General features: G+C 31.3%; 1 protein-coding gene across 3 annotated transcripts in view; it reads right to left on the bottom strand.

Annotated features, from left to right (window-relative positions):
• LOC129967043 (Na(+)/citrate cotransporter-like) overlaps positions 1–14,740 on the bottom strand; it is a 102,076-nt gene that overhangs the window by 30,718 nt on the left and 56,618 nt on the right. For all 3 annotated transcript variants that reach the window (XM_056081682.1, XM_056081680.1, XM_056081681.1), the window contains exon 2: positions 3,416–3,565. In XM_056081682.1, the coding sequence (XP_055937657.1) occupies positions 3,416–3,565 (150 nt within the window). The remainder of the gene's footprint in view (positions 1–3,415; positions 3,566–14,740) is intronic.

The raw sequence follows: 14,740 nt of genomic DNA, 5'->3' as shown, positions 1-14,740 counted from the left end.
TTAGTTTATAAGTTTGAGCAGTGATAATTCATTACCATATGACGCACAAAGCGCGATGATTAAAGGGTTAATCGCAATCATGTTCATTCTTAAACTATTGGATTATATGAGCAGAAAAATTCTATAAATAATATATTTGGCAAAATCAGTAAAAATGTATAAACCAGTAAAAAATATCTTTTCTGCTTCGTACCAAAAAAGAGCTTTTGAAATTAAAATTGTTTAGTAAACTAAATTTGCAATAATTGCAAATTCTGCATCGATTTTAGAATAATATGATTGATTTTAAAATGTTTAATCTTGCCGATAACATTTCTAAAAAAAATCACAAATGCTCGAAAACGAATTAATGAAAATAAAACCGTTTTTAAAACAACTTTAAGTTCTTTCAACACCATTAAATATTTTATTAACTAACTATTCATATTATGATTTTTTTTTTTTTTTTGCATAAATGAAATGTCTTTAAAACCGAAAAATTATATGGAAAATCAATTCTAACTGGGAAATACTTTGCATTCGCTGTAAATTTCATTTTTAAGAAACTTCTGACAAATTTTTAAATCTTGATTTTTTTCCCCTTTTGAATGATACACTTTTATAAACAGTGAAGTAAAACCACCTACGAAGTATAAATTATCAGGTATATTACAATGCCGTTTTGAAGTTATACGATTGTAGTTTTGAATCCATGATTAAATGACAAGGACGGCATCTGCTCCTCTGATCACACCAAATATCTATATGCCTGGCGGTAAATATCCAAACTACACCAGCGGAAGAACGCTTCAACTTCTGATTGAATTTGCACACGTTGAGTTGACATAGTAAAAATAACGTTACTTTTGAAGGTAAAAATTTAGATCCAAAATTTTTACGCTCACGAGATTTACAAACTGAGAATTTGTGAAGAGCAGATATGGATGTGAGTGGGTATAAACAATTCTCTCTCTCTTAATAAAGATGAAATTAATGAATCTGTACTAAGAAAGGAAACAGAAAGTTGACGTTGATGTATGGGGAGTGAAAGGGGATAAAGACATCATGTTGCCAAAAAAGTGTTACGTGGAAGAAAGCAGACGAAGAAAGATAGTTTTTCATCTGATTCGTCGACAATACTCCTCTGTGTCAGCATTTATTACTACGAATACCGTTCTAATAAATTCACATTACTAGAAAACAATTCCCTTTTTAATCATTTAAATGCAACCTTATAAAACATTAACTTTTGAGTTATGCCGCTTTTCCACGGCCCTTGGGATCTAATAGCAATAACGTTGATTATTAAAAGAGAATATACAGGGTGGTTATAATTAAACTTCCCCTGTAAACAGCATCATACAACGCAAACGGGTGAACGGATTGTAACGAAATTTGGTATATAGACTATACATGAGATGCACTCACGGAATTTCGGAGAAAAAAAATAAAAATTAGTTCCAAAATGTCCACCAGAGGGCGCCTTTTACGGGAAAACTTTAAATTTAACACAATAAAGACTGAAACGGAAAAAAGAAACAATATTAACAATCCAGAACAAGAATTATGAGTAATAAAGTGAAAAACCGGGAAACGCTGGAAACTCCATAAAGCTTCGAGTGCGAAGCATCCCAACGGATCATTACGATCTGCTGTTGAATAATACACTGTCCGTCGACTCAAAATTTAGTTGGTGAATGAGATTGGTCACATGGATCACCTTTATTTACTTCGTCCAGGACACGATTAACAACTGCTCCTTTTGTGCAATTTCGTCCTGTCATTTTTTCCTTGCCTTTACTTAATGTGGTTCGATGACCAGGTGACCAGAAACTAGTCAATAAATGTTAATATTGTTTCTGTATTCCGTTTTGATTTAATGTGTTAAATTTGATGTTTTTTCCGGTTAAGGCGCCCTCTGGTGGACATTTCGGAACTATTTTTTTTTTCCGCAATTCTTTGAGCGCATCTCGTGTATAGTCTATATACCGAATTTCGTTGCAATCTGTTCACGCGCTTGCGTTGTAGGATGCTGTTTATAGGGGAAGTTTAATTATAACTCCCCTGTATATCTCATTTAAATTTTAAAATTGCAACTAGGTTAAAAACTTCTATGAAAAGCATTGTAATGATACCATTAACAGATCTAGAGCAGATGTGCATTTTTCATACTTAAAACCCATTTGGCGCTTTCTTCTTTGCACCCCAAAAGCTATTGTTTATAGATTTTTTTTATGTGCTCTTTCGCAAGTTTTGATTTATTGTTTAGCATCATATATTTTTGCAATAAATCTTATTTAGCTAATGTAAATTTATAAGTTGGCAATCAAAATAAGTAGCTATATTCGAGTTTTAGATTTTTTTAAAAAAGTAGTTTATTTACGGTTTTTTTTTTAAATGAGAATATTATGTATCGGAACCAAAAATGAAACTAAAAAGTACGTTTTTGTTATGGTTCCAGCCTTTGGTTTAATAGCGTTGCCTCGTCTTGTTTGGGACATATCGTCTTCATTTTCAGAGGAAATTGAGTGAAAAATATTTTTAAAAATATTCACTAGTCAAAGGATTAACTATTAATAACTAATACCATAGTGCCTTAAAATGCTGCTCAAGCAACTCTTGAACTTTAATTTCAGCTTCACTTCCGAAACGGGGGTTTTATCTACTGAGTTGATAAAAGGACAAAAGTTTCTTCTTTGGCCCTGTCTTTGTTTCAAAAATATTCGTCAATTAAATAACTTCACGTTTCTCTCCAATGGTTTTGGCTCGAACTCGCTAAAAATAATATTTGAATAGTATGTTCCTCTTTTATCATACAATTTTCGAGTTTATTTTAAAATAATTTATATTTTTCTCCACACCAGTATTTTTAAAAGCATCTTAGTAGCTAAAGTTTCGCTTATTTTTTACAATATATACATATAATATTTATAATCCGGAATCAGTCGAATACGCAGGCGGACATTAAATGTCTTTCCATTGCACTAAGAATACACCATTTTCACCTAGTGACTTAGAATAATTTTAAGAATTTTATTTTCTGAAAAATATTTTATTTAAATAATAAAAATGATTATATATTTGTGACCCTCAGATGGGAAAACATGGTAAAAAAACACAGGATGCTAATAATTTTTACAAATTGTCTTCACTAAGCACTAACAAAACTTTAAAAAAAACAATGATTCAATTAACCTAAAAATATTTTTTCCAATCATGGTAAAGGTCCTGAAAATTAAAAGGGATTCTACAGTATTTTATTAAATATGAAATATTACCAATAAATCAGAAATACGGCCCAAAATCTAAACCCTGGTACAAAACGAGTCTTGATCAATGAAATGCTTAACTAGCTTCTTTCATAAAGAAGAGAATTCTTTGCAATTTCAAGTCTTTTACTAATGTCTTCTGAAAATGGAAATTTTTTTCAACTTACATTCATGTACTCCCCACTTGCTTCGTTTGTGGTGATGACCCCGAGCAAAGGAAAGAGAACAACTGGAAGCAACGAGGTAGCGGCCACCGGAATCGGCTCTACAACCCAGTAACAGGCCATCAGCAAAACCACGTAGCCGCATCGTGCTTCCTATAAAGAAAATAAATATTTAAAGGAACACGGAAGAAAATTGGATACTTCAGTTCGCAGTAAAGAGAAACGACATGAAACAAGAAACATTTTTTTCACATATAAATATTTTTTCTTATTCATGAAATATAAACATTTCTTATTTCATAATATATATAATGATATTTTAAAATCTAATTTAAACTTAATTAATTTCCTAATTTTTAACACATGTTAACTTCATTCTAAAATATTCTCTTATTTCCTGATCCTATTCCACTTTTTTTATTTGATTAATGCAACAGAAAGCTCTGTAAAAATACTTTCGTCAGATGTTCCCACGCTCCGAGTGAAGGGATAAAAAATTGCTGACCTAAACAAATTCTTTTAAAAGATCCCTATACTTCCCTTACCTAAATTCAACACGTGTAGGAAATCTCTATCAGAATCTCATAGTATATAAGCACTGGGAAAAATATTCTCTTTCTCTTGCTCCTTTTCCGCTGTCTTGTGCCGCTCTATGAGTGGATGTGCTTTGTTCGAGTTGCTTGTACATACAGTGGGTAAAAGAAGTATTGGCAATTGCCTTAATTTATTCATATTGACAAATAAATAAAATGTTGTGCAATTTTAGCTGTCGTAATTAAATACAAGACATCTTAGATATATAAAAATAGTAAAACTTTTATTTTAATTTGCATTTTCTACGATTTTTTCTTTCAAACTCGAATATTTGCACGTCAAAAAAATATTGGCAAAGTTTTAATTGCTATGCAAATTTTGTTACATTGAAGTCATGTGTTTCGACTGATAAAAAAAAACTACCAGTATAAAGTCTGCAAAACTACTCCAAAAGTGTCTATGCATTATTTTGCGATTACTGCAGTAAAATGACTTCGAAATCGAAGGAGTTGGACGTCAGTGTTAAAAACATGATTATTAGGCTCAGAAATGAAGGCTTAACTTATCGTGCTGTATGAGTGCAGTTGAATATAAGTTTATTTACTGTCAGAAGTGTTATAAAAAAATTCAAGGAAACAGGATCAACGGAAAATAAGACTAGAAGTGGACGACCTCGAATATTTTCTACAAGAGAAAAACGTGCCATTATTAACAAGCTTAAGAAAAACCCTAAAATAAGTCCACCCCAGATAGCTAGAGATGTTTCTTTCACTTCGCAAAAGACTTTCAGCGTGCAGACTGTACGGAATGTTTTACACGAGGGACGTTATTATTGAAGGGCAGCTAGAAAGAAACCATTCAACTCGCAAATAAATAGGAGAAAAAGGTTAGATTTCGCAAAATCCCACGTTGATCCCAAATCCGAAGAGTTTTGGAACACAGTTATTTTTTCCGACAAATCAAAGTTTAACATTTTCGGCAGTGATGGACGACGATATGTGTGGAGGAGGCCAAATACTGAATTGGAAGAGCAACATTTAACTGCTACTGTAAAACATGGTGGAGGCAGTGTCTTAGTTTGGGGCTGTATTTCAGCTAATGTAGTTGGCAATCTGTATTTTATTGATAGTATTAAGACAGCACGTACATACATTGACATTTTGCGCCATAACTTAAAAATCAGTGCCCAAAATCTTGGCTTGGGAACATCATTCGTTTTTCAACAAGACAATGACCCCAAGCATACAGCGAATCTCACCGGTGAATGGCTACTGTACAATGCTCCTCGCCAGTTAAAAACCCCACCTCAATCACCTGACATCAATCCAATTAAAAATTTATGGCACCTGCTGGATCTAGAAATCAGGAAACATAAAATTTCAAGTAAAGACGACCTCAAACGTTTACTCTTGCAAGAGTGGCACAAAATTCCCAACAGTACAACAAAGACCTTCGTTTCCTCTATGAGAAATAGATTACAAGCTGTTATAGATGCAGAAGGTATGCATACAAAGTACTAAACATGTACCTATTTTGTTTTCGCTCATAATTTTGTCAATTTCATAATTTTGCCAATACTTTTTTTTATCATGTAAATTTTGGATTTTCTCGTAGATTTTGACTAAAAAAATATTTAAATGAAAATTTCGTTATATTTGTTTGTCTTTTCTCCTTCTGTAATCGCGATGTTAAAATAAAATTTTTAAACATACTTTGTTAGCAAATATGATCATTTATAGGCAATTGCCAATACTTTTTTTATCCACTGTACATCATGCCTCCCGGTATAGAATAAAACGAAGTTAAAAATTCAAAGTGTCTTCCATGTCTTCGGCCAAGACTCTGCTTCAAAAATTATGTTAACATATTATGTAACATTTCTCGCATATTCTTTAATTAATTTATCATGCCAAAAAACGCCTTGCATAGCATTAGTGTACAATAGTTACGAAATATTAACCTTTGGTGTGAATTTAGCATTTTTACTGAATCTACCGTGTCATCCTTGGCGAGTTATTTGGCGATTAATCCCTGGCATGCGTAAATAGTATCCAAAAATCGAATTTGTGTTTTAGACACGTTTTTCTCAACCGATTGAAACAAAAATTTGACACAAAATTGCCCTTCTAGTCACAAAATGCCGTATCAAATTTGATATATTTAAGTCATTTCATTTTTAAGTTATGGCGTTTATTTGTTTCTGAAAGTACCGACAGTATCTCAAAACGGAATTATATTTGGCTCAAAATTGGACAGGTATCTACACTGTAGACGTTAAATATGTGCACCGAATTTTGTATATCTAGTTCACTTCATTTTGTAAATATCGATTGAATTATACTCGAACAGCAGGGCAGGTGCACTTCCTTTGAACAGATTTTGCTCAAAATTTTATAGAAAGCTGCACATTTGGTGTAAAGACCGTATACTAAACTTCATCCGTCTAGTTCAAATTGTTTTTGAGTTATCTTTGTCACAGACAGACAGACGGACATTTTCCAAAAATGCGTTTTTCGAACTCAAAGAGATCTAAAACGTGGTGATTCGTCAAAATCTTCAGTTCGAATTTTTTGGCAACTGCAATACTTTCTCCATACTGCGTATATGAAGGGAAAAAAAAATAACGAGTAGGAATTTCAATGTTGCTTATTGGCCATGTTTTCATGCTTTTATGCATAAAAGAATGTTTATAAAGAAATTTTAATATGTCGAAGAAAAACTTAAATCCCACTTTTTTGTTTTTGGAATATGTTTTAAAATGCAAATATTACCCTTAATAATGTTTGTGGTTTCTTCATGCGTTTCGTCTGTTTCTAACACGTTTTTATTAACTGTCTTCCTTCTCTGTCGGTTTGTTTGTTCGGTGCAAATTCTGCCATCGATTTTGAACTGACTCCCGATGAGTTAGACTTTAAATATAGTTCTGAAAATGGGTAGCATTTTAATTTTAATTCTATTTCTTGTCTGTTCGGTACACCATTTTTATTCATTTAGAAACTTCCTTACCTACCGGTGGCGCCATATCAAGTCGTTAGCTCATCGTTAGGGTTGTTGAAAATGGATTGCAAAATTTCACTCATACAAAAACTAAAAAGGATGAAATAATGATTTGAGTAATTTTTAATATATTACGTGCTAGCCGCCTTTGGTAACCAGCCGGTTCGTCAATCTTAAGGTTCTTTAAAATTTTAATAATTAAATATTTTATGTAACTCCTATTTTAATAGCTTCTTCATCAAAATATTTTAAAACTTCAAATTTTGAGAGTCATATAATTCACTCATAATATTATAAAGGCCTTCAGTCATAACGTAATATGTATCTCTCTAATTTTCTGTTACCCCTCGTAGAAATTATGCTTTAAATTAAAGTGTAAATGATTAATCTGCAATTAATATAATAATATTTTTTACTGAAACAAAGCATTTTTTTTTAAATATGAGTACTGAAAACAGAGTCGCTGAGTATTTAAACCTTATGGGCATTAAAGAATATCTTTCTTAATTTATGTAATATCTCAAGAAGTTTACTACAAAATTTTCTCAGATTCATCATGAACAGATCAATTAATTAAGAATGTTTAGTTTTAAACGCATCAAACCACGTCCGTATCCGTTGAAAATAGAGTTGTCAACAATCAGAACACAATGCGCATGCGTGAATTTTCAACGCCAGTTAGGGTAACGCTATGCAGATTAGAAATTTTTAATTTCCTTTATTCTGTTTTATTTTAATTCAAAAGTACTTCAGAAGGAATCTGAAAGATCGATTCATTAACAATGTTTAATTTTAAATACATCAAATACTAAGAAAATAAACAGAATCGTTTGAAATAATCGGCCGAAAATAAGTTAGGCCTATCCTCGTTAGCGTGGGAAAAAAACTGAAGCCTTACTCATTTGGCGGTGGTGAAACGAAAAGATTTTTGGCGGGAAAGTTAGTTTTTAATTAATAATTAAAATTCTAATTAAAAATTCAAAAAAGGGACCCCAAGTGCACATTTCCGACCTCCAAGGTATGCATGTGCCAAATTTGCAGCTGTAGGTCGAACGATCTGGCCTGTAGAGCGCCAACACACACACATACACACAAACACACACACGACATTGGGTTGCTGGGATTACTTTAGGTTTAAAACACATATTCAATTTTTTATTCAAATAATATAAAAAAAGACTTTTACTGAGATCAAAAGTATTCATTTTGGTTGACAATCAAAATAATTGCACTGTGAAAATGAACGAAAAATGAAGGCTAAGGTTATCAATCAGTTCCTTTTAAACCGTCAATGACATCTATAAACTCGAGTTCACTTTGCTATTTCATTTTATCATTTGAAATGTCTCGGTAAAAGATTTTCTAAGAAACACACAAGATTTGACACTTGAATATTTTTCAACAGTTTTTCACCTGCTATGACAAGTTTTGAATGCAGGTAATCAAAATTTATGCACATGCTCTGAGTGTTTTTAAACTGGATGAAACTGCTTCCAGCTAGTCATGACAGTTTTCGCTTTTTCAACGGGAAATAGAATACTTCATTAATAGCTGAAAAATATTTTAAGTTCTTGAACTTTTTGAAAGCAGTAATAAATTACGGATTCTAGCTAATCGTTTCCGAATCAGGGGAAATCTTTTCCGTCCCTCAACCCTGACAAAGTGTAAACAACCCGTTTGTTAAAACTAGCTAAAAATATTTATACGAGACTTAACAACAAAAAAAAAACCGTTTCTTTATAAAATGAGTTACCGTTTTTTCAATTTCCTAGCTTTGTGTATGAGCGCAAGTGATGAAAAGCATTCAGTGTTTAAAATGATACATACAATAACTAAATAAAGTTCTAAAAGAAAGTATATTTTTTTTAAAGGAGAAAACATAGTTTTTGAAAAATATCGATAATTCAAAAAAGAAAAAAAAAATTGCTGATTAACAATAATTATACAGTAACGAATAACTTGACTAAATGATGTAGAAATCAAATTCTCTTTATTTTATTTTTTGCACAAATTTCCTTTTCTTCATATAAAACTGTAAGCTGTTACAAGACAACATGCCGATTGTTTTAACTACTGAAATGCAGCCTAATTCTTTATGTATGAAAAGAAAAGACGGAACACCCCCAATGTTTACAAAGCTAAATACAAATAGTATTTCGATGAATGTATACAAACAAATATTGTTCTAAAAAATTCCAAGCACTTTTTTTTCTCTCTCTCTCTCTTTAAATGGATATCTATTTTTGGACTAATTTTTTGTGACCTTGACTTGCCGCTTTTTCATCATAATTCTCTTTCTTCAAATGAATTTCTATTTTGGGCTGATTTTTCTTGGCCTTGACTTGCAGCCTATGGCCATAATTCAAAAGCGGGATGTCAACCCAACATATCAATCAACCAGACCTTGACTGCCATTCGTGCTTTTTATTGGATTCGTTGAGTTCAAGTTGAGCTGAAATTAAATTATGGGTCATTGGTAGAAATCTCGTAATATAGTTGCGATTAGACGACGAGGGCCATACCTGGATTGTCCCTAAATTTTTTACATTTGCATTTGTCTTTTACTAAATATCAAAATGCTATTCACTGCAAAATATTGAGTTCATTGCAAATTTAAAATAATATTTTGATTTTTTTTAGTTAATATAATATTTTTAATGTTAATAGTTTATATTTCCCTCTTTAACCCTTTGTACTGGAATGGTGCCTCTCATACACCATTCAAGACGGTGCACCATTTTGATGTTTTATTTATTTTTCAATTTTGATTGTTAAAAATGCCTACAGAATGGTAAAAAAGACGTAGATTAATTTTCAACTTAAAACAATTATATACATATTTTTTGGAGCAACAAACAAGCCCTTGTAAGGGAATAATTATGCATCGAATTACTTTTCAGAGTGCAAAGTGTTAAAATTTCCATTTAAGTTTAGTTTAGTTATATTAAAGTCCCGTTTGAAGCAACACTAGGGCTATTTTGGGACGGACCTCGTAATTTTGAACCGGGGTCAGATGACGAGGACGACACCTGATCTGGCACCCCCCTCTCCACACCACACCAGCGGGAGGACGTTTGGTCATGACGGATTTCACGTGCAACAGACCCCCTTACACGACGGTTCTTCGGAGGAATCGGTCTCGAACCTGGAACCCTCCGGTTCCGAAGCCAAGACCTTACCACCAGGCCACCGCAGCCCAAATTTCCATTTAATCGAACTTTGGTTTGATATCGAAAAATAAAATATCTTGCTTATATGAAAAAGTTTGCTCAAAATTAACCTTTTGTACTTGGAAAAGTAATTCAATGCATAATTATTCATCTAATACAAAGATTTGTTTATTGCTCTGAAAAATATACATAATATTTTAAGTCGAATTTATTTGAAAAATTAATCTACATTTTTTTTTTATCGTTCTGTAGACGTTTTTGACAATCAAAACTGTAAAATAAATAAAACATCAAAATGATGCTCTGTCTTGAATGGTGAGTGAGAGGCACTATCCGAATGTAAAGGGTTAACTGTGATAAATGAAGCGGTATATTGCGATCAAAATTTTCTCAAAACATTGTATTGCATGAAAGTTTTTTCCCTACAGGCAGGTTCAGCAAATATAGGTCCTATGTAATTTACATATTCACTGAATTCGCATACAAAATGGATTTTAACATGATTTTACTCCAAATCTGCTTTAAACTGTTTCCTTGAATATCATTTTGGAAGAGAATTAAATATCTTGAATTGCAATTTTATACAGATTTTATCAATTTATATATAAATATTTATAGATTAATTAGAGAAACTGGATTATTAAATTAGTGCTTGTCCTATTTTCTTTTAAAATATTTAAATATTCATTGCCAATGTTAAGTAAAACATTGACAATGAATTAATAAAGCAGAGGATTATATTTAACATTTCAACTAAGTACTTTAGAACTTCAAGCTGGAAGCTTTGTTCCCAGTAGTGCATTCGAAAATGATCCAAGAAGCCTTTATTAAAATATGTGAAAGACACCAGAATTTTTTTTTTCTCATTCGAAACAATGCCTGCAGCAAATAGCAAAATTTTGACTATATTTAGATCTTTAAAGTAGCTTTTTAAAGGACATGAATTTTCAACGCCATAATTTAACCTAGCTTAACACATACAAAATAGGCTTAAATTTATGTGTCTATTAATTTCAAGTACATATCTTTTTCTTTTTGATTTTTATTGCGAAATCACAAAGAAACAATGCATGTTAGACCTCGAAGTTTTAACAAATCAGACATTTTACATAGGAATAATATGATTTATTTGCAAGGTGTCAAAACACAATGACACAAACTGTTAGATTCAAATGCCATTCAATCAGATTCAATTTTAGAAAACAACAGTTTTCGTAAAAATCCGATTTACAAAATAGAAGTACTGAATTCATGGAAAAGGAAAAAGCGTGATATTTCAAAATAAGAGAATATATTTTTCCTTCGACTGTGAATAAACAATGAAATGCTTTCGGTGATTATTTAATTATGTTGAAGGAGATATTTTTAGTTGGCTTTTTTTACTTTCTCGTATAATAATAGCCAAAAAATTCGAATTCGATATTTTGACGAATCTCCTTGGTTTAGACCATAAACATATTGTTGGAAAATATCCGTCTGCCTGTGGCTCTGACAAAAATAACTCCAGAACACTTTGAGCTAGATGGACAAAATTTGGTATACTGTCTTTATACCAAATTTGTAGATTTCTATAAAATTTTGAGCAAAATCAGCTTGGAGAGAGTCTGTCTGTCCTGCTATTTGAATACAATTTAACACGATAACTGCAGAACGGAAAGAGAGAGATAAAATTCGATACGCATAATTATCATCTATAGTCTCGACATCTTTCAAATTTTGAGTCAAATCCAATAAAGGATTGACCGTCTGTTGGTTTGTACTTTCAGAAACCTGTAAACGCAATGACTTGTCTATATCAAATTTGGTACAAAGTTTTCAACATTTGGTACAAATTAAGATAATATCAACCTTTTGCTCTCGGATAGTGACTCTCGCTCACCATTCAAGACGGTGCATCATTTTGATGTTTTATTTGTTTATTTTTCAATTTTTATTGTTAAAAATGCCTACAGAATGGTAAAAAAATGTAGATTAATTTTTCAGGGAAATTCATTTTAAAACAATTATATATGTGGTGAAAGTTTATAAGCCAGTTAACAGCTACGCTGCACGAGCAATTGCTTTTGTATCGTGGTCATGTTACTGGGCTGCAACCAGAAGGTCCCAGGTTCTATCCTCTCTCATACCCATTCGCCACATTGGTGACCCGGACGTGATTTTTCCGTTAAATAAAGATGTTTTTTTTTTGTTTTAAAAAAAGATACAGATGCAATATAATAAAACGCAGTAGAATAATATCTCGTGCACGTATAATAAATCCGCTTGCAGGATCAAGCAACTTAAACTGTGGCGTCATTTTGATGAAAGTCCACCACATATATTTATTTTTCTGAACAATAAACAAGTCCTTGTATTAGATGAATAATTATGCTTCGGATTACTTATCCGAGAGCAAAGGGTTCATTTCTTTCAACCATAATTCGTCAAATTCCTATCTTTTTGCTATTTTCACTTTGTTACAACAATAATTATAAACTCCGTGCATTTGCGTGAAAAAAATTGTATAAAAATATAGATTCATTGCAATTATAAATAATAAATAAATAATAAATTTTAATAAAATTAATCTAAAATAAATCATGCTGATTACATAAAAATGGGTTGAAATATGAAAATAAACTAATCGGTTTATCAGAAGAATGTTCTCATAATGTTCACTGATCAGGGCCGTAAAATGTTTTAATCCGTCAATGCACTAAAGAACAAATTCTCCAAGAAATCAGAAATCTAAATGACAATTCATAACCCCTGAAATATTTATGATTTTAATATGGTAAGAGAAGTTGTCACCCAGACTGTTACTAAAAAGGAAGTAGGACATAAAGATATAAATTTACAACACCATCAGAATATAAATACAATCTAATATTTACATTTACACTAAATATAACTGAAAAATTAATTTTTCAGAAAGCAAATCTTATACTTCTCAGAGTTACAATCATGAAATTAAGAGTGAAATCCAAAATTTTGCAACGAGGATAATGATAATTTAATACTGGGGCACATTCTAACTCCCATCCGGAGTAGTTTCCCCCAAACTTTTCTCTCATACACTCAAATATTGTCATGCCATGGCTTTGGCGTACAATATTTACGAAATATTAACTTTTGGTGTGAATTTGGTTATTTTACTGAATCTATCGTGCCATCCTTGGCGAGTTATTTGGAGATTCATTCCAGCCATACATTCATAGTATCACAAAATCGGATTTGTATTGTAGACACGTTTTTAATTGTAAACACACTTAAAAGAATAATTTGACACGAAACTGCATTTGTAGTCATAAAATCCCATATCAAATGTGATGTATTTATGATATTGCGCTTTTGAATTATCGCGTTTAAATGTTTTTGAAAGTAAAGACAGGCAGACAACCCTTAAATGGATTTGGTTCAACATTTTACAGGTGTCTACACAAATTTCATCAACCTAGCTCTCTTCGTTTGGCAATTATGTTAAATCATATTTGCACAGCCGGACTTCCTTTGAACAGATTTTATTCAAAATCTAATAAAAATATACAAATCTGGCTAAAGACATAACGCCAGATTTCATCGATTTAGTTAAAAGATTTCATGGGTTATCTTTGTCAGAGACAGACATACGAATATTTTCTAAAAATGTGTTTTTCGTACTCAGGGAGATTTAAAGAGTGAATATTCATCACAATTTCGAATTCGAAATTTTTGACGATTGCTATACTTTCTCTATACTATGAAATAAGAAAATAAAAATGAAAATATTCTATTTCAAATTACATACAGATATTCAAAAAAATAAAATTAAAAAAAAAAAACTCCAAAAATACCAAGTAATTTCGCAAACTGCGAGAATTCCTATTGAAACGGTTATAAGTTACCGATATTCTCTTGTGATTTTTGTTCAGAAAACGATTCTCGAAAGAATTTCTTTAACCATTTGAAATGAAAAAATTTTATTTATTGGACTTTCCTGTGATGTAGACGTGCGATTCAAGGAGAAACAAAATCTTATTTTCAAAGACATTTTTTCATGTAGGACAGGTTGAATAAGAACAAAACTGCATCAATCAGAATTTTGAATATATTCTTCTCTGTATATTTTATCATTAAATAAAAGTTGAATTCATTTTGTTATAGATTTTTTTTCTGATAGAAATATATTGCTTTGATAAGTTATCTTGCCTCCTTATTATCTTTTAAGTTTTCTAAAACAATTATATTTTCTTTTTATTCCTTATTTATTAATAAAAAAAATGTCTTTATTTAAAAAAATTTCTATGGAGCTTCAATTGTATAAAAGCTTTGACCTCTTTCAAAACATATTATTTAAAAGCTTTCAAAACTTTTTTTCAATATAATTTAAGATTTCATTGTCCAATTAGAATTTTACAATTGTATTTGCCTTAGTTTTATGGCTAAAAAGAAATGAAAAACCGTTTTACTAATTAGAAAGAAATATTCAAAATGTTTGAGAACCAGCTGGAGTGCCCACCTCAACACTTTCTCTTATAAAGGTGTTATTCCAGAAAAAGCCTTGAATGACATTGGCATAAAATAGTTTCGAAATATTAACCTTAGGCGTGAATTTAGCATTTTTACTGAATATATCGCGCCATTTTTGGCGATTAATCCTTGGCATGCG

The sequence above is a fragment of the Argiope bruennichi genome, chromosome 4 (genome assembly GCF_947563725.1).
Source record: "Argiope bruennichi chromosome 4, qqArgBrue1.1, whole genome shotgun sequence".
NCBI classification, from domain to species: Eukaryota; Metazoa; Arthropoda; class Arachnida; order Araneae; family Araneidae; genus Argiope; species Argiope bruennichi.
Note: the sequence above shows the minus strand (reverse complement) of the source record. Positions and strands in the feature narration are given on the sequence as shown.